Raw genomic sequence first — 23,853 nt, forward strand, 5'->3', positions numbered from 1 at the left:
GACTTCTGAGTCTATTCTTCCCGTTATTATGCTAAACAAGTCAGAAAAGGAAGAGACACCTGAATACACAGAACACACAGAAGCAAGCAATGGAACTGGCTTCAAAGTTCTAAACTGGAGTTGCTATGCAAGGATGGCTTTAGAACCTGTCTTGGTACAGAGTCTGGGGTCTGAAAGTCGTCCTGAAATAGCGGTTATCACAACAAAAACAAGCACATTTCCAAAAGATGCCTACCATTGAAAATGACCACGATATCCAAGAGACAGCACAACTTTCTGTGTGGCCATTTTGGTTCTAGGCTCCCTGGCTATGAGATCAATGGATATATCTCAGTAGTATAACCATTATTTTGTGAACAGGCACCCATTCTAAGTATTTACTAAGTTCTAGGCACTGTCCAGATGGTGCGGTGAATAATGTAAGACAGCTTCACAGGAGGGGCACCCAGATAGAAATCGACCCCTCCCCCACATACGTGGTACAGATGTGGTTAAGCACCCAGCTTTCACACTGGACAGCATGGGTTTCTATCCCAGTGCTGCCACTTACTAGCTGTGATTTTGGACAAATTATTAAATTTCTCTGTGCTTTCCTTATCTGTAAAATGAGAATGGTGGAGTTACTGTAAAGAATAAATAGGTAAGTATGTAAAGCTAGCACATGTAGCTGCTGTCTTTAGCAGCAGCAGCATGAAGCAGAAGCATCAGCATCACGTGCTGACAAAGTGCAGAAAAGCTGCCTCTCCATGCCTAACACAACTTTCTGATTATTTTCACTTCCCTAAAGTATTATATTTGATAGACTATGTATACAAATGATATTCTCCCAAAGGTCTAGGCCCAAAGCTGCCAAATAACCAATGGATAGCAGGATGCTAGAAAAATATCCCAAGAAGAAAACTCATTCTAGATTTGTCCGTGAATAGTTCTTGAAACATTACTTTTGTGTATAGCATATTAACATAACTTTTATAGCTTAGAAAAGAGGCTTCGGGGAGCCAGAGAATATGTTTCTTGTCTTCCTGGCTGGCAGAACTTCTTATATCACTCTTTCATATTTTTTGTGCTTGGGTAGGCCTGACGCTTCTAAAACAGTGCATCATTTTCCATATAATAGGTATATGTGATAGATACACAAAAGTAAGCCAGCATAATGGTTAAGAGAATGGTTATAAGGTAGCTACAGGCCCAAACCCTGGTTCCTCCACCTACAGGCTGTGTGACCTTGAAGAGGACTCATGCTCCCTGAATGATTGCTCTTGGAATGAACAATAAAATATCATAGAAATGTTATAAAGATCAAATAAAATGATACATAAAAAGTATTCAGCACAATATCTAGCACATAGTAAACTCAATAAATGGTAGGTATTATTAATGCAAAAAGGTATGAATTAGGTAAGCCTAATGGCCTATATTCATTTTCAAGTGAATATACATTTACTGCACACCCGCCAAGTATCTTACACATTGCTATTTATTGTGGGTACTAGATAAAGGGAATGAACCACACAAGTCCTCTAAAACACAGTCTATTTTTCACAAGTGCATGACGCTAAAAAAAGTGTTCTGTAACATGTCCTCATACTGAAAGCTGGGCCAGCACCATCCTTTCTGCAATCATATCAAAGATAAGAATGCGAAGAAGTAGGAAGATAAACATGGACAGAGGAGGGGTTAGATTTGATTAGAAATGAATCAGTCCATCCCACAGAGGGCAGCACCCACACATTTTTAGCTATATAAGGGCCACTATCTCAATCCACTGGTCACCCTGCAAGCTGCATCAAGCTTTATCCTACGTGTTCCTTTGGTGAACCAGGTGAGAGAAAATTCATCCAGCTATACTGATGAATATTTGGTTGATTGTTATCCACAGCAGAAATCCAGGAGTAAGAGCTAAGCCAGAGTTAATATATATTTGGCCTTTTCATTTTTGTCTCTTTTTCTTTTCTTTTAATTTTTTGATTAGTTTACTTTATCCTGGGGTCTTTTTAGAATAAATCTGTTGTTGTCAAGATGAATAATGCCAGAAATTTGCCTTCTTCTAGGCCATTCCACACTCTCTTCCCAGTCTTTTGCATGACATTTTTTTTCTGGATTGCCCAGCTCAAATAGGGCGGAGGTCAGCCCTGGTGTAGAGTCCCTTCCCTGTTTAATGTAAGTCCTTGGGGCTCCAAGATCAAATCATCTACTAGTCAAACTACTGCCTGCATTGCTGAGTCTTTCTTTCTGGTTACTGCAAAAAGCACAGTGTTTGGTCAAGGCTGAGATTAGGATAGTACCTGAGCTCTGATAAGGGCTATCTCATGCTTCTGTAGCACCATTTTCTATTTGCTGAAGGCCTTAGTAGTCCTGTTTAGCTTCTGGTGGCCAGAGGAGAAGTAGGTATGATAGAAGGTCTGTCACTTTTAACTCAAGAGAACCAGTGAAACTAACCAGAGAGACTGGGACAATACATCTGAGTGGTTCTGGAAACTTTAGAAGCTCCAGGACAACACTCAGAACACCAAAGTACACAAAGTGTAGAGACATTATGTAAGGAATATATTCACCCAGGATATGGAGATCTGAGTGCTTATCCCAGTTCAGCCGGTAACATGCCATGACAATCTTAGCAAAGTAACTCAAAGTTAACAAAGTTAGTTATTACTGTGTTGACAGATCCTCAACCCTTCCTTACTTGTTGTATTTGTCAAGTGTACGAGATTTGAAAAACTAGAATGATTATTATTAAAGTTAGAATTACTTATAAATTTTTTAAAAAAGAAAATGAATAATAGGGTATTTTGTTTCTTTTATCTTCAGGTACACTTAAACTTGCAAAAAGATGACCGACCTCTTAAGAAGTGTTGTCACAGTCATTGATGTTTTCTACAAATATACCAACCAAGATGGGGAGTGTGGCACACTCAGCAAGGATGAGCTAAAGGAACTTCTAGAGAAAGAGTTCCGTCCAATTCTGAAGGTGAGAACCATCTACCAAGATTGCTAGGGTCCTATCCATTCTCTGTTATGTGACCAAAGGGTAGCTAAAAATTGCACAGTCTCAGTAGTCTTTGGGCAAACTATGAGTGGTACTTCTTGGGCACATCAGAGAGTCTGTTGGAGCAGAATTTATTTTTATAACGGTGATTTTTTCCCTCATTTTCCTGTTTACCCCCACCATATAGACCTTCAGACTTTTTCATGCTCCCAGGTCTCCCCTTATGAAAAATAACAGAAAATAAATTTGTGCTAAAATATGAGTTAAAAGAAGAAAAAGTATAAAGAGGGAAATGTCTACAAGGAGATCTAAGTAGCCAGAATTACTAAAAATTATAAACAAAAAACAAGCATTTTTTTCCCATTTACTTGGGAAGGACTCAGCTAATAACTTTAAAATTATAGATTCTAACAAAGAATATATTAGCATGTAATATTTAAAATTTATGAAAAACTAAAATATACCAGGTACTAAACTTGATTTATTCAATTGCTTCTTGTATATACCTGAGTACCTAGTCCCCTACCTTAGGTCCTTAAATTGTATTCTGTTGGAGAACCCAATAGTTCTTTTCTATTACCTCTTCTCACCTGCTGGATCATAATTATTAGGCTGCTTTAGCTTAAAGTAACCCTTGACTGGATTAAAAATACCTATTGTCAAACATCCACAATTCCACAGCTCTGTTTGAATATTTTATTTTATTTTTTTCTACTTGAGTATTTTAGCTGACTATGTGGGCTAAGCTGACCAGCTCCTTTGGTATGTCACTTGTATACAGAACCCAGATGATCCAGACACAGTGGATGTCATCATGCACATGCTAGATCGAGATCATGACCGAAGACTGGACTTTACTGAGTTTCTTCTGATGGTATTCAAGCTGGCTATGGCCTGCAACAAGGTTCTCAGCAAAGAATACTGCAAAGCTTCAGGGTCAAAGAAGCATAGGCGTGGTCACCGACACCATAAGGAAGAAAGTGAAACAGAAGAGGATGAAGAAGACGCACCAGGACAGAAATCAGGTTACAGGCATTCAAATTGGAGGGAGGGAGAGGAGTATGGTTATGGTTCTGAGGGCTTGAGGCGAAGTGTGAAACACAGACATGGGTCAAATTCCAGGAGGCTGGGAAGGCAAGGTGGTTTATCTAGCTCAGAGAACCAAGAGAAATCTGAGAAAAGACACCGTGGGTCTGGTCACTCGTGGAATAGTGACAAAGAAAGACATGGTTCCAGCTCTGGAGAGCTGGGGAATAGAAGAAACAAGTCACATGTTAGCCCCACCAGGGAATCTGGGAAGGAATATGAATCAGAATCTGGATCTGGGTCAAAGAGTGAGAGGAGGAAAAGTCATGGTGGTCTGTCACATAGACTGGATGCTGGTGGGCATGAATCAAACTCTACTCAGTCAAGAAATAGTGGAGGACAAAAGCTTGGGTCTAGCTCTAAAGGTTCAGAAGACAGTGGAAGACAAAGCTATGGATGTGGTTCCAGCAATTCGGGTGGGTGTGGAAGTCCACAAAATACTTCTAGTTCCTGTCAGGAAGGTAGATTTGGAGGGCAAGGAAATCAATCTAGCTGCACTCAGTCAGGTTATCAATCAGGAAGTAGTGGAAGACAAGATCGTGGATGTATCTCGGGAGGTCAGTCCTCTGGATGTGGTCAACATGAGCCTAGCTTCTGTAGTCAGTCTTCTAGTCAAAGAGGATACAGATCTAGAGCATGTGGTCAGACACAGAACTGTGGAAGACAACAGAGAACAGGTTCAAGTCAGTCCTCTTGCTGTGAACAATATGGGTCTGGAACAAGTCAGTCTTCTAGTTATGGTCAACATGGATCTGGTTCTTGTGGACACTTTTCAAACTCTCATCAAAAAGGGTCTGGTTCAAAGGAATTTTCTAAATGTGGACAACATGGATCTGGCTCATGTCAGTCCTCTGGCTTTGGACATGGCTCTGGCTCATGCCAGTCCTCTGGCTTTGGACAACACGGGTCTGGCTCATGTCAGACCTCTGGCTTTGGACAACATGGGTCAGGATCAGGTCAATCCTCTGGTTTTGGACAACATGGGTCAAGCTCAGGACAATCCTCTGGCTTTGGTCAGCATGGGTTTAGTTCAGGACCATCCTCTGGCTTTGGCCAGCATGGATCCAGCTCAGGTCAGTCCTCTGGCTTTGGACAACACGGGTCTGGCTCATGTCAGACCTCTGGCTTTGGACAACATGGGTCTGGCTCAGGTCAATCCTCTGGTTTTGGCCAACATGGGTTTGGCTCAGGTCAATCCTCTGGTTTTGGCCAACATGGGTCTGGCTCAAGCCAATCCTCTGGCTTTGGACAACATGAGTCTGGCTCAGGTCAGTCCTCTGGTTTTGAACAATATGGGTCTGGCTCAGGTCAGTCCTCTGGTTTTGGACAACATGGGTCTGGCTCAAGCAAGTCCTCTGGCTTTGGACAACATGGGACTGGCTCAGGTCAGTCCTCTAGTTTTGGACAACATGGCTCTGGCTCAGGACAGTCCTCTGGTTGTGGACAACATGGCTCTGGCTCAAGCCAGTCCTCTGGCTTTAGACAACATGGGTCTGGCTCAGGTCAGTCCTCTAGCTTTGGACAACATGGGTCTAGCTCAAGACAGTCCTCTGGCTTTGGCCAGCATGGGTCTGGTTCAGGTCAGACCTCTGGCTTTGGCCAGCATGGGTCTGGTTCAGGTCAGTCTTCTGGCTTTGGCCAATATGGGTCTGGCTCAGGTCATTCCTCTAGTTTGGGACAGCATGGGTCTGGCTCAGGCCAATCCTCTGGCTTTGGTCAACATGGGTCTGGCTCAAGTCAGTCCTCTGGCTTTGAACAACAAGGGTCTGGCTCAAGTCAGTCCTCTGCCTTTGAACAACATGGGTCTGGAACAGGTCAATCCTCGGGCTCTGGACAACATGGGTCTGGAACAGGTCAATCCTCGGGCTCTGTACATGGATCTAGCTCACATCAGTCCCCTAGCTTTGGGACTGGCTCAGGTCATTCTTCTGGCTTTGGACAACATAAGTCTAGATCAGATCAGTCTAGCTGTGGTCAACATTGTTCCACTTCAGTGCAATCCTCCAATTTTGGCCAAGGATCCTGCTCAGGAAAGTCCTCTAACCCTGATCAACATGCTAGCACAAGTCAGTCTTCTACTTATGATCAACATGGGTTTAGCTCAGGGGAATCTTCTGGATATGAACAACATGAATCTAGGATAAGGGGAAAAGAAAGCTCTCACACTAGTTCAGGAAAAGAGGGTCCAAAACATGGAAGACCCATATCAGATTCAGCCCACACTCAGATAAGAGAAACAGGCCCAAAGAAAACTACTCAGAGGGATAATGAGAGAAGCAAGAGACACAGTATAACAGCAAAAGAGACTGAAGATCACAACAGCATTCATGGACATAGGCAACAAAGGCAAGGATCAAGTCAGGAAAAAAGAACTTCTACACCACAGGACACGAAACATAACCACAAAAATGACAGTCAACCCCAGACAGATAAATGGGAGACATATTCAGCAACTACCTGGGAGCATTATGAAAATGACCATGAAAAATCAGGAGGAATTCCCACAGGTAAAAATGAAACATCTACTCAGAGACAGGCAGGAGACAACAAAAGACATGCCCGTTCTGGCCATGGACAGGCCACCAGGACAGAATCCAGTAGGACCCAAAAAACGGGATCTAGCAGCAGTGAGTCCAGTGACAGGGGAAGGCTTTCAGGAGTCCCACAGACACAGACAGGGTCCCCTCATGGCCATGCTGGATCTCAACATGGAGAGTCGAGATCCACCCGGGAAGGAACACAGAGAACTACTCACAGACAGGCAGGAGACACCACTAGACATACGCAGTCTGGGCATGGACAAGCCACCAGGTCAGAATCCAGTAGGACTGGGAGAAGAGAATCCAGTGTCAGTGAGTCCAGTGACACTAAAAGGCACTCAGGAGTCCCACAGTCACAGGCAGGGTCCCCTCATGGCCACCCTGGATTCCAACAGGGAGAGTCAGGATCCACCCACGAAGGAAGATGGGAAACTACTCACAGAGAGCAAGGAGACACCACTAGCCAACCTCAATCTGGTCATGGACAGGCCACCAGGACAGAATCCAGTAGGACAGGAAGAAAAGGATCTAGGAGCAGTGAGTCCAGTGACACTGAAAGGCATTCAGGAGTCCCACAGACACAGGCAGGGTCCCCTCATGGCCATGCTGGATCTCAACATGGAGAGTCGGGATCCACCCGGGAAGGAAGACAAGGAACTACTCACAGACAGGCAAGAGACACAACTACACATACCCAGTCCACTCATGGACAAGCTACCAGGTCAGAATCCAGTAGGACTGGGAGAAGAGAATCCAGTGTCAGTGAGTCCAGTGACACTGAAATGCACTCAGGAGTCCCACAGACACAGGCAGGGTCCCCTCATGGCCATGCTGGATTTCAACATGGAGAGTTGGGATCCACCCGGGAAGGAAGACCAGAAACTACTCACAGACAGCAAGGAGACACCACTAGACAAGCTCATTCTGGTCTTGGACAGGCCACCAGGACAGAATCTAGCAGGACCCAAAGAAGCAGATCCAGTGTCAGTGAATCGAGTGACAGGGAAAGGCACTCAGGACTCCCACAGACACACACAGAGTCCCCTCATGGCCAGGCTGGATCTCAACATGGAGAGTCGGGATCCACCCGGGAAGGAAGACAGGGAACTACACACAGACAGGCAAGAGACACAAATACACATACCCAGTCCACTCATGGACAAGCCACCAGGTCAGAATCCAGTAGGACTGGGAGAAGAGAATCCAGTGTCAGTGAGTACAGTGACAGTGAAAGGCACTCAGGAGTCCCACAGACACAGGCAGGGTCCCCTCATGGCCACCCTGGATTCCAACAGGGAGAGTCAAGATCCACACTGAAAGGGAGACAGGGAACAACTCACAGACAGGTAGGAGACTCCACTAGACATGCCCAGTCTGGTCATGGCCAGGCCACCAGGACAGAATCCACTAGGGCCCGAAGAACGGGATCTAGCATCAGTGAGTCCAGTGACACGGAAACGCACTCAGGAGACCCACAGACAAACAAAGGATCCGCTCATGGCCATGCCAGATCTCAACATGGAGAGTTGGGATCCACCCGGGAAGGAAGACAGGGAACTACTCACAGACAGCAAGAAGACACCACTAGACATGCACTGTCTGGTCATGGACAGGCCACCAGGTCAGAATCCAGTAGGACTGGGAGAAGAGAATCCAGTGTCAGTGAGTCCAGTGACAGTGAAAGGCACTCAGGAGTCCCACAGACACAGGCAGGGTCCCCTCATGGCCATGCTGGATCTCAACATGGAGAGTCGGGATCCACCCAGGGAGGAAGACAGACAACTACGCACAGACAGGCAAGAGACACCACTAGACACACCCAGTCTGGGCATGGACAAGCCACCAGGTCACAATCCAGTAGGACTGGGAGAAGAGAATCCAGTGTCAGTGAGTCCAGTGACACTGAAAGGCATTCAGGAGTCCCACAGTCACAGGCAGGGTCCCCTCATGGCCAGGCTGGATCTCAACATGGAGAGTCGGGATCCACCTGGGAAGGAAGACAGGGAACTACGCACAGACAGGCAAGAGACACAACTACACATACCCAGTCCACTCATGGACAAGCCACCAGGTCAGAATCCAGTAGGACTGGGAGAAGAGAATCCAGTGTCAGTGAGTCCAGTGACACTGAAAGGCACTCAGGAGTCCCACAGACACAGGCAGGGTCACCTCATAGCCATGCTGGAAATCAACATGGAGAGTCGGGATCCACCCAGGAAGCAAGACCAGAAACTACTCACAGACAGCAAGGAGACACCACTAGACAAGCTCATTCTGGTCTTGGACAGGCCACCAGGACAGAATCTAGCAGGACCCAAAGAAGCAGATCCAGTGCCAGTGAATCGAGTGACAGGGAAAGGCACTCAGGACTCCCACAGACACACACAGGGTCCCCTCATGGCCAGGCTGGATCTCAACATGGAGAGTCGGAATCCACCCGGAAAGGAAGACAGGGAACTACTCACAGACAGGCAGGAGACACCACTAGACATACCCAGTCCACTCATGGACAAGCCACCAGGTCAGAATCCAGTAGGACTGGGAGAAGAGAATCCAGTGTCAGTGAGTCCAGTGACACTGAAAGGCACTCAGGAGTCCCACAGACACAGGCAGGGTCCCCTCATGGCCAGGCTGGATCTCAACATGGAGAGTCAGGATCCACCCGGGAAGGAAGACAGGGAACTACTCACAGACAGGCAAGAGACACAACTACACATACCCAGTCCACTCATGGACAAGCCACCAGGTCAGAATCCGGTAGGACTGGGAGAAGAGAATCCAGTGTCAGTGAGTACAGTGACAGTGAAAGGCACTCAGGAGTCCCACAGACACAGGCAGGGTCCCCTCATGGCCATGCTGGATCTCAACATGGAGAGTCGGGATCCACCCAGGAAGGAAGACAGACAACTACGCACAGACAGGCAAGAGACACCACTAGACACACCCAGTCTGGGCATGGACAAGCCACCAGGTCACAATCCAGTAGGACTGGGAGAAGAGAATCCAGTGTCAGTGAGTCCAGTGACACTGAAAGGCATTCAGGAGTCCCACAGTCACAGGCAGGGTCCCCTCATGGCCAGGCTGGATCTCAACATGGAGAGTCGGGATCCACCTGGGAAGGAAGACAGGGAACTACGCACAGACAGGCAAGAGACACAACTACACATACCCAGTCCACTCATGGACAAGCCACCAGGTCAGAATCCAGTAAGACTGGGAGAAGAGAATCCAGTGTCAGTGAGTCCAGTGACACTGAAAGGCACTCAGGAGTCCCACAGACACAGGCAGGGTCACCTCATAGCCATGCTGGAAATCAACATGGAGAGTCGGGATCCACCCAGGAAGGAAGACAGGGAACTACACACAGACAGGCAAGAGACACAACTACACATACCCAGTCCACTCATGGACAAGCCACCAGGTCAGAATCCAGTAGGACTGGGAGAAGAGAATCCAGTGTCAGTGAGTCCAGTGACACTGAAAGGCACTCAGGAGTCCCACAGACACAGGCAGGGTCCCCTCATGGCCAGGCTGGATCTCAACATGGAGAGTCAGGATCCACCCGGGAAGGAAGACAGGGAACTACACACAGACAGGCAAGAGACACAACTACACATACCCAGTCCACTCATGGACAAGCCACCAGGTCAGAATCCAGTAGGACTGGGAGAAGAGAATCCAGTGTCAGTGAGTACAGTGACAGTGAAAGGCACTCAGGAGTCCCACAGACACAGGCAGGGTCCCCTCATGGCCACCCTGGATTCCAACAGGGAGAGTCAAGATCCACACTGAAAGGGAGACAGGGAACAACTCACAGACAGGTAGGAGACTCCACTAGACATGCCCAGTCTGGTCATGGCCAGGCCACCAGGACAGAATCCACTAGGGCCCGAAGAACGGGATCTAGCATCAGTGAGTCCAGTGACACGGAAACGCACTCAGGAGTCCCACAGACAAACAAAGGATCCGCTCATGGCCATGCCAGATCTCAACATGGAGAGTTGGGATCCACCCGGGAAGGAAGACAGGGATCTACTCACAGACAGCAAGAAGACACCACTAGACATGCACTGTCTGGTCATGGACAGGCCACCAACTCAGAATCCAGTAGGACTGGGAGAAGAGAATCCAGTGTCAGTGAGTCCAGTGACACTGAAAGGCACTCAGGAGTCCCACAGACACAGGCAGGGTCCCCTCATGGCCATGCTGGATCTCAACATGGAGAGTCGGGATCCACCCAGGAAGGAAGACAGACAACTACGCACAGACAGGCAAGAGACACCACTAGACACACCCAGTCTGGGCATGGACAAGCCACCAGGTCACAATCCAGTAGGACTGGGAGAAGAGAATCCAGTGTCAGTGAGTCCAGTGACACTGAAAGGCATTCAGGAGTCCCACAGTCACAGGCAGGGTCCCCTCATGGCCAGGCTGGATCTCAACATGGAGAGTCGGGATCCACCCGGGAAGGAAGACAGGGGACTACGCACAGACAGGCAAGAGACACAACTACACATACCCAGTCCACTCATGGACAAGCCACCAGGTCAGAATCCAATAGGACTGGGAGAAGAGAATCCAGTGTCAGTGAGTCCAGTGACACTGAAAGGCACTCAGGAGTCCCACAGACACAGGCAGGGTCACCTCATAGCCATGCTGGAAATCAACATGGAGAGTCGGGATCCACCCAGGAGCGAAGACCAGAAACTACTCACAGACAGCAAGGAGACACCACTAGACAAGCTCATTCTGGTCTTGGACAGGCCACCAGGACAGAATCTAGCAGGACCCAAAGAAGCAGATCCAGTGCCAGTGAATCGAGTGACAGGGAAAGGCACTCAGGACTCCCACAGACACATACAGGGTCCCCTCATGGCCAGGCTGGATCTCAACATGGAGAGTCGGGATCCACCCGGGAAGGAAGACAGGGAACTACTCACAGACAGGCAGGAGTCACCACTAGACATACCCAGTCCACTCATGGACAAGCCACCGGGTCAGAATCTAGTAGGACTGGGAGAAGAGAATCCAGTGTCAGTGAGTCCAGTGACAGTGAAAGGCACTCAGGAGTCCCACAGTCACAGGCAGGGTCCCCTCATGGCCATGCTGGATCTCAACATGGAGAGTCGAGATCCACCCGGGAAGGAAGACAGAGAACTACTCACAGACAGGCAGGAGACACCACTAGACATACGCAGTCTGGGCATGGACAAGCCACCAGGTCAGAATCCAGTAGGACTGGGAGAAGAGAATCCAGTGTCAGTGAGTCCAGTGACAGTGAAAGGCACTCAGGAGTCCCACAGTCACAGGCAGGGTCCCCTCATGGCCATGCTGGATCTCAACATGGAGAGTCGAGATCCACCCGGGAAGGAAGACAGAGAACTACTCACAGACAGGCAGGAGACACCACTAGACATACGCAGTCTGGGCATGGACAAGCCACCAGGTCAGAATCCAGTAGGACTGGGAGAAGAGAATCCAGTGTCAGTGAGTCCAGTGACAGTAAAAGGCACTCAGGAGTCCCACAGTCACAGGCAGGGTCCCCTCATGGCCACCCTGGATTCCAACAGGGAGAGTCAGGATCCACCCACGAAGGAAGATGGGAAACTACTCACAGACAGCAAGGAGACACCACTAGCCAACCTCAATCTGGTCATGGACAGGCCACCAGGACAGAATCCAGTAGGACAGGAAGAAAAGGATCTAGGAGCAGTGAGTCCAGTGACAGGGGAAGGCCTTCAGGAGTCCCACAGACACAGGCAGGGTCCCCTCATGGCCATGCTGGATCTCAACATGGAGAGTTGGGATCCACCCGGGAAGGAAGACCAGAAACTACTCACAGACAGCAAGGAGACACCACTAGACAAGCTCATTCTGGTCTTGGACAGGCCACCAGGACAGAATCTAGCAGGACCCAAAGAAGCAGATCCAGTGTCAGTGAATCGAGTGACAGGGAAAGGCACTCAGGACTCCCACAGACACACACAGGGTCCCCTCATGGCCAGGCTGGATCTCAACATGGAGAGTCGGGATCCACCCGGGAAGGAAGACAGGGAACTACTCACAGACAGGCAGGAGACACCACTAGACATACCCAGTCCACTCATGGACAAGCCACCAGGTCAGAATCTAGTAGGACTGGGAGAAGAGAATCCAGTGTCAGTGAGTCCAGTGACACTGAAAGGCACTCAGGAGTCCCACAGTCACAGGCAGGGTCCCCTCATGGCCAGGCTGGATCTCAACATGGAGAGTCGGGATCCACCTGGGAAGGAAGACAGGGAACTACTCACAGACAGGCAAGAGACACAACTACACATACCCAGTCCACTCATGGACAAGCCACCAGGTCAGAATCCAGTAGGACTGGGAGAAGACAATCCAGTGTCAGTGAGTCCAGTGACACTGAAAGGCACTCAGGAGTCCCACAGACACAGGCAGGGTCCCCTCATGGCCATCCTGGATTCCAACAGGGAGAGTCAGGATCCACCCATGAAGGAAGATGGGAAACTACTCACATACAGCAAGGAGATACCACTAGCCAACCTCAATCTGGTCATGGACAGGCCACCAGGACAGAAGCTAGCAGGACCCAAAGAAGCAGATCCAGTGTCCGTGAATCAAGTGACAGGGAAAGGCACTCAGGACTCCCACAGACACACACCGAGTCCCCTCATGGCCAGGCTGGATCTCAGCATGAAGAGTCAGGATCCACCCGGGAAGGAAGACAGGGTACTACTCAAAGACAGCAAAGAGATACCACTAGACATGCACTGTCTGGTCATGGACAGGCCACCAGGTCAGAATCCAGTAGAACAGGAAGAACAGGATCTAGGAGCAGTGAGTCCAATGACAAGGGAAGGCCTTCAGGAGTCCCACAGACACAGGCAGGGTCCCCTCATGGCCATGGTGGATCTCAACATGCAGAGTCGGGATCCACCCAGGAAGCAAGACCAGAAACTACTCACAGACAGCAAGGAGACACCACTAGACAAGCTCATTCTGGTCTTGGACAGGCCACCAGGACAGAATCTAGCAGGACCCAAAGAAGCAGATCCAGTGCCAGTGAATCGAGTGACAGGGAAAGGCACTCAGGACTCCCACAGACACACACAGGGTCCCCTCATGGCCAGGCTGGATCTCAACATGGAGAGTTGGGATCCACCCGGGAAGGAAGACAGGGAACTACTCACAGACAGGCAGGAGACACCACTAGACATACCCAGTCCACTCATGGACAAGCCACCAGGTCAGAATCTAGTAGGACTGGGAGAAGAGAATCCAGTGTCAGTGAGTCCAGTGACAGTGAAAGGCACTCAGGAGTCCCACAGACACAGGCAGGGTCCCCTCATGGCCATGCTGGATCTCAACATGGAGAGTCAGGATCCACCCAGGAAGGAAGACAGAGAACTATGCACAGACAGGCAAGAGACACCACTAGACACACCCAGTCTGGGCATGGACAAGCCACCAGGTCAGAATCCAGTAGGACTGGGAGAAGAGAATCCAGTGTCAGTGAGTCCAGTGACACTGAAAGGCACTCAGGAGTCCCACAGTCACAGGCAGGGTCCCCTCATGGCCAGGCTGGATCTCAACATGGAGAGTCGGGATCCACCCGGGAAGGAAGACAGGGAACTACTCACAGACAGGCAAGAGACACAACTACACATACCCAGTCCACTCATGGACAAGCCACCAGGTCAGAATCCAGTAGGACTGGGAGAAGAGAATCCAGTGTCAGTGAGTCCAGTGACACTGAAAGGCACTCAGGAGTCCCACAGACACAGGCAGGGTCCCCTCATGGCCATGCTGGATCTCAACATGGAGAGTCGGGATCCACCCGGGAAGGAAGACCAGAAACTCCTCACAGACAGCAAGGAGACACCTCTAGACAAGCTCATTTTGGTCTTGGACAGGCCACCAGGACAGAATCTAGCAGGACCCAAAGAAGCAGATCCAGTGCCAGTGAATCGAGTGACAGGGAAAGGCACTCAGGACTCCCACAGACATACACAGAGTCCCCTCATGGCCAGGCTGGATCTCAACATGGAGAGTCGGGATCCACCCAGGAAGGAAGACAGGGAACTACTCACAGACAGGCAGGAGACACCACTAGACATACCCAGTTCACTCATGGACAAGCGACCACGTCAGAATCCAGTAGGACTGGGAGAAGAGAATCCAGTGTCAGTGAGTCCAGTGACAGTGAAAGGCACTCAGGAGTCCCACAGACACAGGCAGGGTCCCCTCATGGCCACCGTGGATTCCAACAGGGAGAGTCAAGATCCACACTGAAAGGGAGACAGGGAACAACTCACAGACAGGTAGGAGACTCCACTAGACATGCCCAGTCTGGTCATGGCCAGGCCACCAGGACAGAATCCAGTAGGGCCCGAAGAACGGGATCTAGCATCAGTGAGTCCAGTGACACGGAAACGCACTCAGGAGTCCCACAGACACAGGCAGGGTCCCCTCATGGCCACCCTGGATTCCAACAGGGAAAGTCAGGATCCACCCATGAAAGAAGACAGGAAACTACTCACAGACAGCAAGTAAACACCACTAGACATGCACTTTCTGGTCATGCACAGGCCACCAGGACAGAATCCAGTAGGACGGGAAGAACAGGATCTAGGAGCAGTGAGTCCAGGGACAGGGGAAGGCCTTCAGGAGTCTCACAGACACACGCAGCGTCCCCTCATGGCCATGCTGGATCTCAACTTAGTGAGTCAACATCTACCCATGAAGGTAGACTGGGAACTACTCACCCACAGACAGGAGACACCACTGGACCTGCTCAGTCTGGTCATGGACAAGCCACCAGCGCAGAATCCAGGTGGACTGGAAGAAAGGGATCTAGTGTGAGTGAGTCCAGCGACACTGAAAGGCACTCAGGTGTGTCACAAGGACACTCAGTTTCTAGTCATAGGCATTTTGGTTCTATCCCCCAAAACACAGTTAGTAATACAACCAGAAGACATGGTTCTAGTACTGAAGAGTCAGGAGATAGTTCTAAACGTTCCATAATTGAAGACGGGAAGACTTCAATTCATAAGCAACCTAGTTCCAGAAGATCAGGAATACAGGCATCCTCCCATAGACATGTTGGAGACAAATCTACATTCTCAGGTTCAGCTCAGGGGCACACCACATCTTCTCGTGGACCGTTAGGAATTGGCACAACAGAACAAGGTGGATCCAGCCATACACAGTCACATGATACTCATAGACACACCAGTGATAGCATAAGTATGCATTCACATAGCAGTCATCACGAATCTAGAGTAAGTCATTCTCAGTCACAGCTTAGTGGAAGACAAAGACATGGATCAGGTCAAGGATGGAAACATGGCAGTTATGGAAGTGCTGAATATGATTATGGGCAGTCTGGGTATGGACCCTCTGGGGGCAGCAGAACAAGCAGCCACAATTCTAGCCCTTTGAGGTCAACAGAGAGAGCTGCAAACAATCAAGTGTCTACACATGGACAATTAATTTCTGGTTATGACCATACAGGATCAAAAGCAACTGAAATAACAGAAAGACAAGGTTCAAGTCATGGACAATCAGCTGATTCCCATAATCAGTCTGCATCCAGTGTAACTAGAAGGCAGGGATCTAGTCATAGGCATTCAGTAGTAAGTCATGAACCATCAAGTGACACTCATGTTCAATCTGGAAGGTGGCAGTCAAGCAACCATTCTATATTCAGCCATGGACAATCTGTATCAGCTCATTGCCATTCAAAATTTGGTTCAACTCTTAGGCAGGGATCCCATAGTGGTAATAAAGGGAATTCCAAAGATTGGGGGAAACAGATTCATGAATCATCAGGATCTACTCATGGACAGTCGGAATTCAATAATATAAGTATGCATGAATCCAGCCAGGAGCATTTAGGAGATACATCTTCTCATGAGCAGATAAGATCCAGCACAAGTTTAGTAAGACAAGGATCAAGTAATAGACAATCAGTAGACATCCAGGGTCAATCTGGATTCAGCACCAATGAAAGACAAGTATATAGCCATGACCAATCAAGTGACAGCTATGAGCAGTCAAGTGATAGCAGAAGCAGGAGGCAAGGGTTCATTTCTAGTCACTCTCTTAATAGACAAGACTCTACAGGAAGTGAAAAATATGGGTATAGACATTCATCAAGCAGTAAAACCTTACGGAGTGGGGAAAAACAAAAGCAAGGGCCCACATCAAGTTTGTTAGGAAGCATCAGTATATATAGTCAGGATGTGGACAACATGCATACAAGAAACTCTGAGGCCAGAGGTTGCCATAAAAGGGGGAGAACAGAATCAGGTTCCTTTTACTTAGAAGGTAACACTCCACTCTATGAATATGTCCAAGAACAAAGGTATTATTACTTTGAATAATTTGAAACCAACAGAAAACAAACTAGCTCAAATAAGAACCCAAAAAAGAAATGAGACATACAACATGGAATTAAGATACATGATCTTTTCTTTTGGTGGTGGTGGGGGGGGTGGTATATAGCTGTCCTTTTATTTAACTGTAGCACTGTACTCATTTCTTTTGTTTGGTGCAAGGTTTTTGTAAGGCTCCACAATCACTAAGCTCTTTGGTTAGAAAACAATAAATGGAAGAAGTAAATAGCATTTCGAACTATATTCAGAACTATATGACAAAGTCATTTGGGTGCTTTAGGATAAAATGAGCATTTTTAAAAAATTTCTCAGACTCAGATTATGGACTTTCCAGATTTTATTTTAATTGACCACTGACAAACCTATCCAGGGAGCTAAGAAACATGATTTTGGAGCCAAAATTTCTCCAATAATATTGTAACACATTCCATGTTCTGAACAAAGAATGTTATAGTAGGTGATGAGTCAGAATATTTGCATCTTTTGTGCCACCACTGGAACTAGATACTACTATTTTTGAATTTATTGTCATGATCTCCTATATTGCATAAAATTGTCAATAAATTTTACATCAAGGTAAGGTTTCTCTTCTCTTTTATCCTCACAAACACAAATACAGTTCCCTGTCCCGGGGACAGATGCACATTTCGTTCTTCTGCCTCTGGACACCCAGATGTAAGTGAAGCATCAAGACACCAATAACAAAGAGTCCAGAAAAGGTGAAACTCAACTACATCTAGTCCTCTCCTCAATCTAATCATTATCCAAAGCATTTATAGGAAGAGATGGTTTATACTGAGAAGTCAGATGTTTTAGTTAATCATGATCATTACAACAACCATTGTCAAACATGACTTGAGAAACCTAAACTCTGGAAATAAGAGGTATGCACCATAGACTCTCTCTGATAAATACACTAATTGAAATCCCTCCCCCATCAATGCAGGCTAATGGGAGTGGAGGCTAATGGAGTCCTGAAGTTTCCAAATGAAAAAAAAAAAAACAATAAAAAATATACTCTTGCCTAGGAGGAAAACAATACATACATTTATTATGAATAGCAAAATATGTAAAAAGGAATAGAAAATATATACAAAAGATACTAACCTCAGTAGAAAGTTTACTATAAAATCTAAAGAAAATGTTCAGAATACTATAACTCATAAGGACTTTAAACATCATCCCCACAATTTACAGACTGAAAGAAAATAATCCAAGCAAGACTTATTTAATCTAACCAAAAAGAATGATAATGCCCTAAATCAGAATCTGGTATCCTATCATTCTCTCCTCCCCCAAAAAACTGAAGCTACTTTTCTTCCACCTCCACTTTTGAAATTCAAACTGAAGTGAAATTCATCAGTGGGTGTCCCTATTGGGGGCAGAAGTTATATGAAAAACAAAACATGGGCTCTGTTTTCTTATTATACTCAGAATATATTCTATCTAGTTTTTAATATTTTAAGCAAGATGATATAAACTTTGACCACCGTGCTATGTGGTCAACAGAACATTAGTCATATTAGTTTATTAGTGAAAGAAAATAAAATACTTAATGTACTATTAATGTACACAGAAAAAAAATAACTGAGTCTATGATAGTTAATCCTAAATAATAATCAATTCATACACTCACCATTCATTCACTAAGTAAATACTAATTATCAGAGCACCATTAGAAATTTAAATATTGGTGGGTTCCTGGGTGGCTCAGTCGGTTAAGCATCTGACTTCAGCTGAGGTCATGATCTCATGGTTTGTGAGTTCCAGCCCCACATCAGGCTCTGTGCTAACAGGTCAGAGCCTGGAGCCTGCTTCTGATTCTGTGTCTCCCTCTCTCTCTGCCCCTCCCCTGCTCATGCTCTGCCTCCCTGTGTCTCTCAAAAATAAAAAAAAACATTAAAAAATAAGAAGAAATTTAAATATTGGTAGAGGGAGCATAGAGGATGGAGTAATGGGAGGACCCTATGCTTACCTGTCCCTCAAGACAGCTAGACAAATATCAAATTATTGTGATATAACACCCAAGAAATAGATCTGAGGACTGACAGACAGCTAGATAAATATCAAATTATTGTGATATAACACCCAAGAAATAAATCTGAGGTCTGACAGAACAAACTGCACAACCAGAAGGAGAGAAGTGGTCATATCATGGAAGGTAGGAGGTGTGGAGATGTGATTTGGGGGAAAAAAGAGGGGAGGGGAGGGATCCCTGATCATGGAGAGGTGGGGAGGGAGGGAGGGAGAGAGGAGGGGAGAGAGAGAGAGAGAGACAGAGAGAGAGCGAGAGGGAGAGAGAGAGAGCGCACACAGGGATCACACAAGGAAAACACTTCCCTGGATCCACTGACTGGGAAAATGAGAGGGGCTGATTATCAAGAGTTTTTACAACCAGCGGAGCTCAAAGACTGGAATTATAGAAGTCTGTACTGTGGCTGGTGTGGAACTCAGTGGGCACTGCAGTGTTCCTCTGGAGAAGGAGGGCAAAGGCCTGGGAGCAGACACTGCAATTTGAGGATACCCTGGGATGCACAGGAAAAGATGGATTGCCCTTCTTGGAGTGCATCTGGGAGAGCTGATACTGTCTCTCAGGGGACAAAAGAGTCAGTGGGTAACATTGTATCCCCCACCCCTTAGTATAGGTGGCAGACGCACCTGCTGAGGGCAGCTAACCTGGATATAGGCTTTTGTTGCACTTTAATCTAAACTCCAAGCTCCTGCATGTTGATGCTACTGACCTTCTGAGACAAACCAGCACCAACCCCAGTGAGGTGAGATCCACCCCCAGGGGTTTACTGCAGGACCATACCATGCCAATTTCCTAAAGTCTGGAGTTTTGAAACTCAGCTGGCCTGCCTGGGATAAAACACAGGTGCACTGCACAGCTGGGTAGACACAGAGACACAGAAAGAGTGAGAGAAGAGATATGAGGGAGGCCTGTAACACACAAGGGGAGATTGTTTGCTCTTCTAGGAGGGCTTCCCAGACAGTGGCAAATGTGAACTCCCTTGTCTGGGAACGAGAGAGAGAGAGCTGGCACCATTGTTCTCCCCCACCCATCAGCATGGACTGACTTCAGTGAGCAACACATTGCCCACAGTGAAGGCCTGAGATGCTTAGACCAACCCCACCTCACAGAGCTCTGCAGGTGCTTCTTTTCTAGGGCAAGTGTGCCTGAGAACCAGAGCAATGGTCCCCTTCCCTAGAAGAACAGCACCCCCCACCCCATGCACCAAGTCCACTGACCACAGACTGCCAAAAGGCTTCAGCTCTAGGGGAATAAGCACCAAGCCTCTTTTAACAAGCAGACAAAAGCACTCTTAGTTAAAACTTGCCACTTTCTGGAAAAGGTCCAGATAATCCCCATTTCAGGTAAGGAGAAACTCCCAGAGGACTGACCTGAGGGAAACACAGCAGCAAAGTGCAAACAGCATACACCAGAGACACATACTGAAGAACCAGTCCTTGGATACTATATGACATCTTCTGAATAAAGCCATTACTCTCAGAAGCAGGAAACACAGCAGGCTTTCCTAACACAGAGAAGAATATAGAGACCTAGACAAAATGCCAAGATGGAAGTATTCATCCCAAAGGAAGTAACAAGAAAGGGTCACAATCAAGGACCTAACCACAACAGATATAAGTAATATGCCTGATTCAGAATTTAAAACAACAATCATAAGAATACCAGCAGGGCTTGAGAAAAGTATAGGAGACACAAGGGAGTACCTTACCACAGAGATAAAAGACTTAAAAACTAGTCAGGCTGAAATACAAACTGCTAAAACTGAGATGCAAAATGGGCTGAAAATAATGACCACAAGGAAAGAAGAAGACAAATGAATAAGTGATAGAGAAGATAAAATTAAGGAAAATAATGAAGCTAAAAACAAGAGAAAAAGAAAAATATTGGGTCATGAAGGTAGACTCAGGGAACTCAGCCACTCCATAAAACATAGTAACATCTGTATTATAGGAAGAGTCCCAGAAGAAAAATAGAGGGGAAATGGGGTATAATGTTTATTTGAGCTGAAAACCTCCCTACTCTGGGAAAGAAATCAGACATCCAAATCCAGGAGGCACAGAGAACTCCCATCAAAATCAACAAAAGCAGGCCAACAACAAGTCATATCATAGTAAAAATTGCAAAATATAGAGATAAGGAAAAAAGTCATAAATGTAGCAAGGGAAAAGAAAAACCAAACTTACAAGGTAAGACAAACAAGGTTAGCAGCAGATCTCTCCAAAGAAACTTGGCAGGCCAGAAGGGAGTGGCATGATGTATTCAACAAGTTGAATGGGAAAAATATGCAGCCAAGAATACTCTATCCAGCAAGGCTACCATTCAGCACAGAAGGTGAGATAAAGAGTTTTCCAGATAAACAAACGCTAAAGGAGTTCATTACCAGTAAATGAGCCCTGCAAGAAATACTAAAGAGGATTATTTGAATGGGAAGGAAAGGATCAAAAGTTACAGATTATAAAGGATTATTAAAAAATTATAAAAGATTATAGAAAATTTCCAGAAACAATGACAAAACATGTAGTAAAATAAAATGTCATTCAATAAAATAATATGTATCATTCATATCTATCAATAATCATTGTGATAAAAATTGACAAAATGCTCCATTCAAAAGATATAGGGTGTTAGAATGGATTAAAACAAAAACAAAAACAAACAAACAAAAAACAAGAGCCATCTATATGCTGCATACAGGAGACTCATTTTATACCTAAAGACATCTGTAGATTGAAAGTCAGAGGATGAGAACCATTTATCCTGTTAGTGGACATCAAAACAAAACCAGAGTAGCCTTACTTATATCAGACAATAAGATTTTAAAACAAAGACTGTAATAAGAGATGAAGAAGGGCACTATATCATAATAGAGAGGTCTATCCAACAAGATCTAACAATTATATATTTATGCCATCAATTTGGGAGCAACCAAATATAAAAAAAATTAATAATAAACATAAGGAACTCATTGGTAATAATACAATAATAGAAGGGGACTTTAACACACCACTAAAAGCAATGGACAGATTATCTAAGCAGAAAATCAATAAATAAGGAAACAATGGCTTTGAATGACATACTGGACCAGATGGACTTAAGAAATATATTCAAAACATTTCAACCTAAAGCAGTAGAATACACATTCTTTTCGAGTGCACATGGAACATTCTCCAGAACAGATCACATACTGGGTCACAAATCAGGCCTCAACAAATACAAAAATACTGAGGTCACACCATGCATATTTTTCAACCACAATGCTACAATTTGAAGTCAACCACATGAAAAACTTTTGAAAGGCAAGGACTACATGGAGGTTAAAGAACATCCTACTAAAGAAGGAATTAGTTAACCAGGAAATTAAAGAAGAAATTTAAAAATACATGGAAACAAATAAAAATAGAAATATAATGATCCAAAACCTTTGGAATGCAGCAGAAGCAGTAATAAGCAGTAATAAGAGGGAAGCACATAGCAAAACAGGCCTATCTCAAGAAGCAAGAAAACTCTCAAAAACACAACCTAACATACAACTAAAGGAGTTAGAAAAAGAACAAATGAAGCCTAAAGCCAGCAGAAGAAGGGAAATAATAAAGATTAGAGCAGAAATAAATGATATAAGAAAAAATACATCAATAAAACCTACAGCTAGTTCTTTGAAAGAATTAATAAAATTGATTAACCCCTAGCAAAACTTATCAAAAAGAGAAAGGACACAAATAAATAAAATCACAAATGAGAAAGATCATAACCAACACCACAGAAATACAAACAATTATAAGAGGATATTATGAAAATTACATGCCAATGAATTGGGCAGTCTGAAATAAATGGATAAATTCCTAGAAACATTAACTACGAAATCTGACACAGGAACAAATAGAAAATATGGAATGACGGATAACTAGCAAACAAATTGAATAATCAAAATTCTCCCAAAAAATAAAAGTCCAGTGCCAGATGGCTTCCCATCTGGGGAATTCTATCAGACATTTAAAGAAGTGAATACCTATTCTTCTCAAACTGTTCCAAAAAACAGAAATGGAAGGAAAACTTCCAAAGTCATTCTCTGAAGCTAGCATCACCTTGATTCCAAAACCAGACAAACATCCCACTAAAAAAGAGAATTACAGGCCAATATCCCTGATGAACATGGATGTAAAAATTCTCAACAAAATACTAGCAAAATGATCCCAAAGTGCATTAAAAGAATCATTCACCACAAGCAAGCGGGATTTATTCCGGGGCTGCAAGGATGGTTCAATATTCACAAATTAATGTGATATACCACATTAATGTAAGGATCAGAACTACACGATCCTCTCAATAGACGCAGAAAAAGCATTTGACAAAGTCCATTTGACAGCATCCAATTCTGATTAAAAATAAGAAATAAAAAAAATTTTAAAACCTCAACAAAGTAGGGATAGATGGAATTTACCTCAACATCATAAAGCCCATATATGAAAGACCCATAGCTAATATCATCCTCAATGGGGGAAAACTGAAAGCTTTTCCTCTACAGTGAAGAACAAGACAGGGATGTCCACTCTCACCATTATTACTTTAGTACTAGAAGACTTAGGAGAGTTAAGATGGCGGAGGAGCAGCGAGACCCTAAGCTTGTCCCATCCCTCCAACACTACTAAATAGTAATCAAATCATTCTGAACAGGCAAGAAATCAATTACAGGTCTGAGAGAACAAAACTACAAGTCTGCAAGTAAAAAAGTGACCACCTTCCGGAAAATAGGAGGTGCAGAGATATGATTTGGGGGAGACAAAGCTGTGGTTACAGCAGCAGAGAGGGAGCCTG

General features: G+C 45.6%; 2 protein-coding genes across 6 annotated transcripts; both read left to right on the forward strand.

The window, feature by feature from the left end:
• Positions 1–1,772: 1,772 nt before the first annotated feature.
• On the forward strand, positions 1,773–8,920 carry LOC131490755 (filaggrin-2-like). Its single transcript, XM_058693230.1, has 5 exons — positions 1,773–1,822; positions 2,809–2,968; positions 3,768–6,883; positions 7,109–8,724; positions 8,901–8,920. The coding sequence occupies exons 2-5, from the start codon at positions 2,831–2,833 to the stop codon at positions 8,918–8,920; spliced, it is 4,890 nt and encodes a 1,629-aa protein (XP_058549213.1). The 5' UTR covers positions 1,773–1,822; positions 2,809–2,830.
• Positions 7,865–15,687, forward strand: LOC131503916 (uncharacterized). 5 transcript variants are annotated; one of them, XM_058715705.1, is made up of 6 exons: positions 9,155–9,583; positions 9,809–10,258; positions 10,484–11,158; positions 12,284–12,733; positions 13,409–14,128; positions 15,260–15,687. In XM_058715705.1, the coding sequence occupies exons 1-6, from the start codon at positions 9,235–9,237 to the stop codon at positions 15,472–15,474; spliced, it is 2,859 nt and encodes a 952-aa protein (XP_058571688.1). In that variant the 5' UTR covers positions 9,155–9,234; the 3' UTR covers positions 15,475–15,687. The 5 variants fall into 5 exon arrangements, with proteins under 5 accessions (XP_058571689.1, XP_058571685.1, XP_058571687.1 ...); XM_058715706.1 differs by lacking the exons at positions 9,155–9,583; positions 9,809–10,258 and adding exons at positions 7,865–7,958; positions 9,084–9,133 and having other exon boundaries at positions 12,284–14,128; XM_058715702.1 differs by having other exon boundaries at positions 9,154–9,583; positions 12,284–14,128.
• Positions 15,688–23,853: the final 8,166 nt, after the last annotated feature.

Source organism: Neofelis nebulosa, chromosome 2 (genome assembly GCF_028018385.1).
Source record: "Neofelis nebulosa isolate mNeoNeb1 chromosome 2, mNeoNeb1.pri, whole genome shotgun sequence".
Classification (NCBI taxonomy): Eukaryota; Metazoa; Chordata; class Mammalia; order Carnivora; family Felidae; genus Neofelis; species Neofelis nebulosa.

Excerpts from the sequence above, each read along its gene's own strand:
- LOC131490755 (XM_058693230.1), top strand. The coding sequence starts at position 2,831 with ATGACCGACCTCTTAAGAAGTGTTGTCACAGTCATTGATGTTTTCTAC. Across the intron at positions 2,969-3,767 it reads AGTTCCGTCCAATTCTGAAG|AACCCAGATGATCCAGACAC; the intron begins GTGAGAACCATC and ends ACTTGTATACAG. Across the intron at positions 6,884-7,108 it reads GGGCATGGACAAGCCACCAG|GACAGAATCCAGTAGGACAG; the intron begins GTCAGAATCCAG and ends ACAGGCCACCAG.
- LOC131503916 (XM_058715702.1), top strand. The coding sequence starts at position 9,235 with ATGGCCAGGCTGGATCTCAACATGGAGAGTCAGGATCCACCCGGGAAG. Across the intron at positions 11,159-12,283 it reads ACTCATGGACAAGCCACCAG|GACAGAATCCAGTAGGACAG; the intron begins GTCAGAATCCAA and ends ACAGGCCACCAG. Across the intron at positions 14,129-15,259 it reads AGAGAATCCAGTGTCAGTGA|GGACAGGGGAAGGCCTTCAG; the intron begins GTCCAGTGACAC and ends CAGTGAGTCCAG.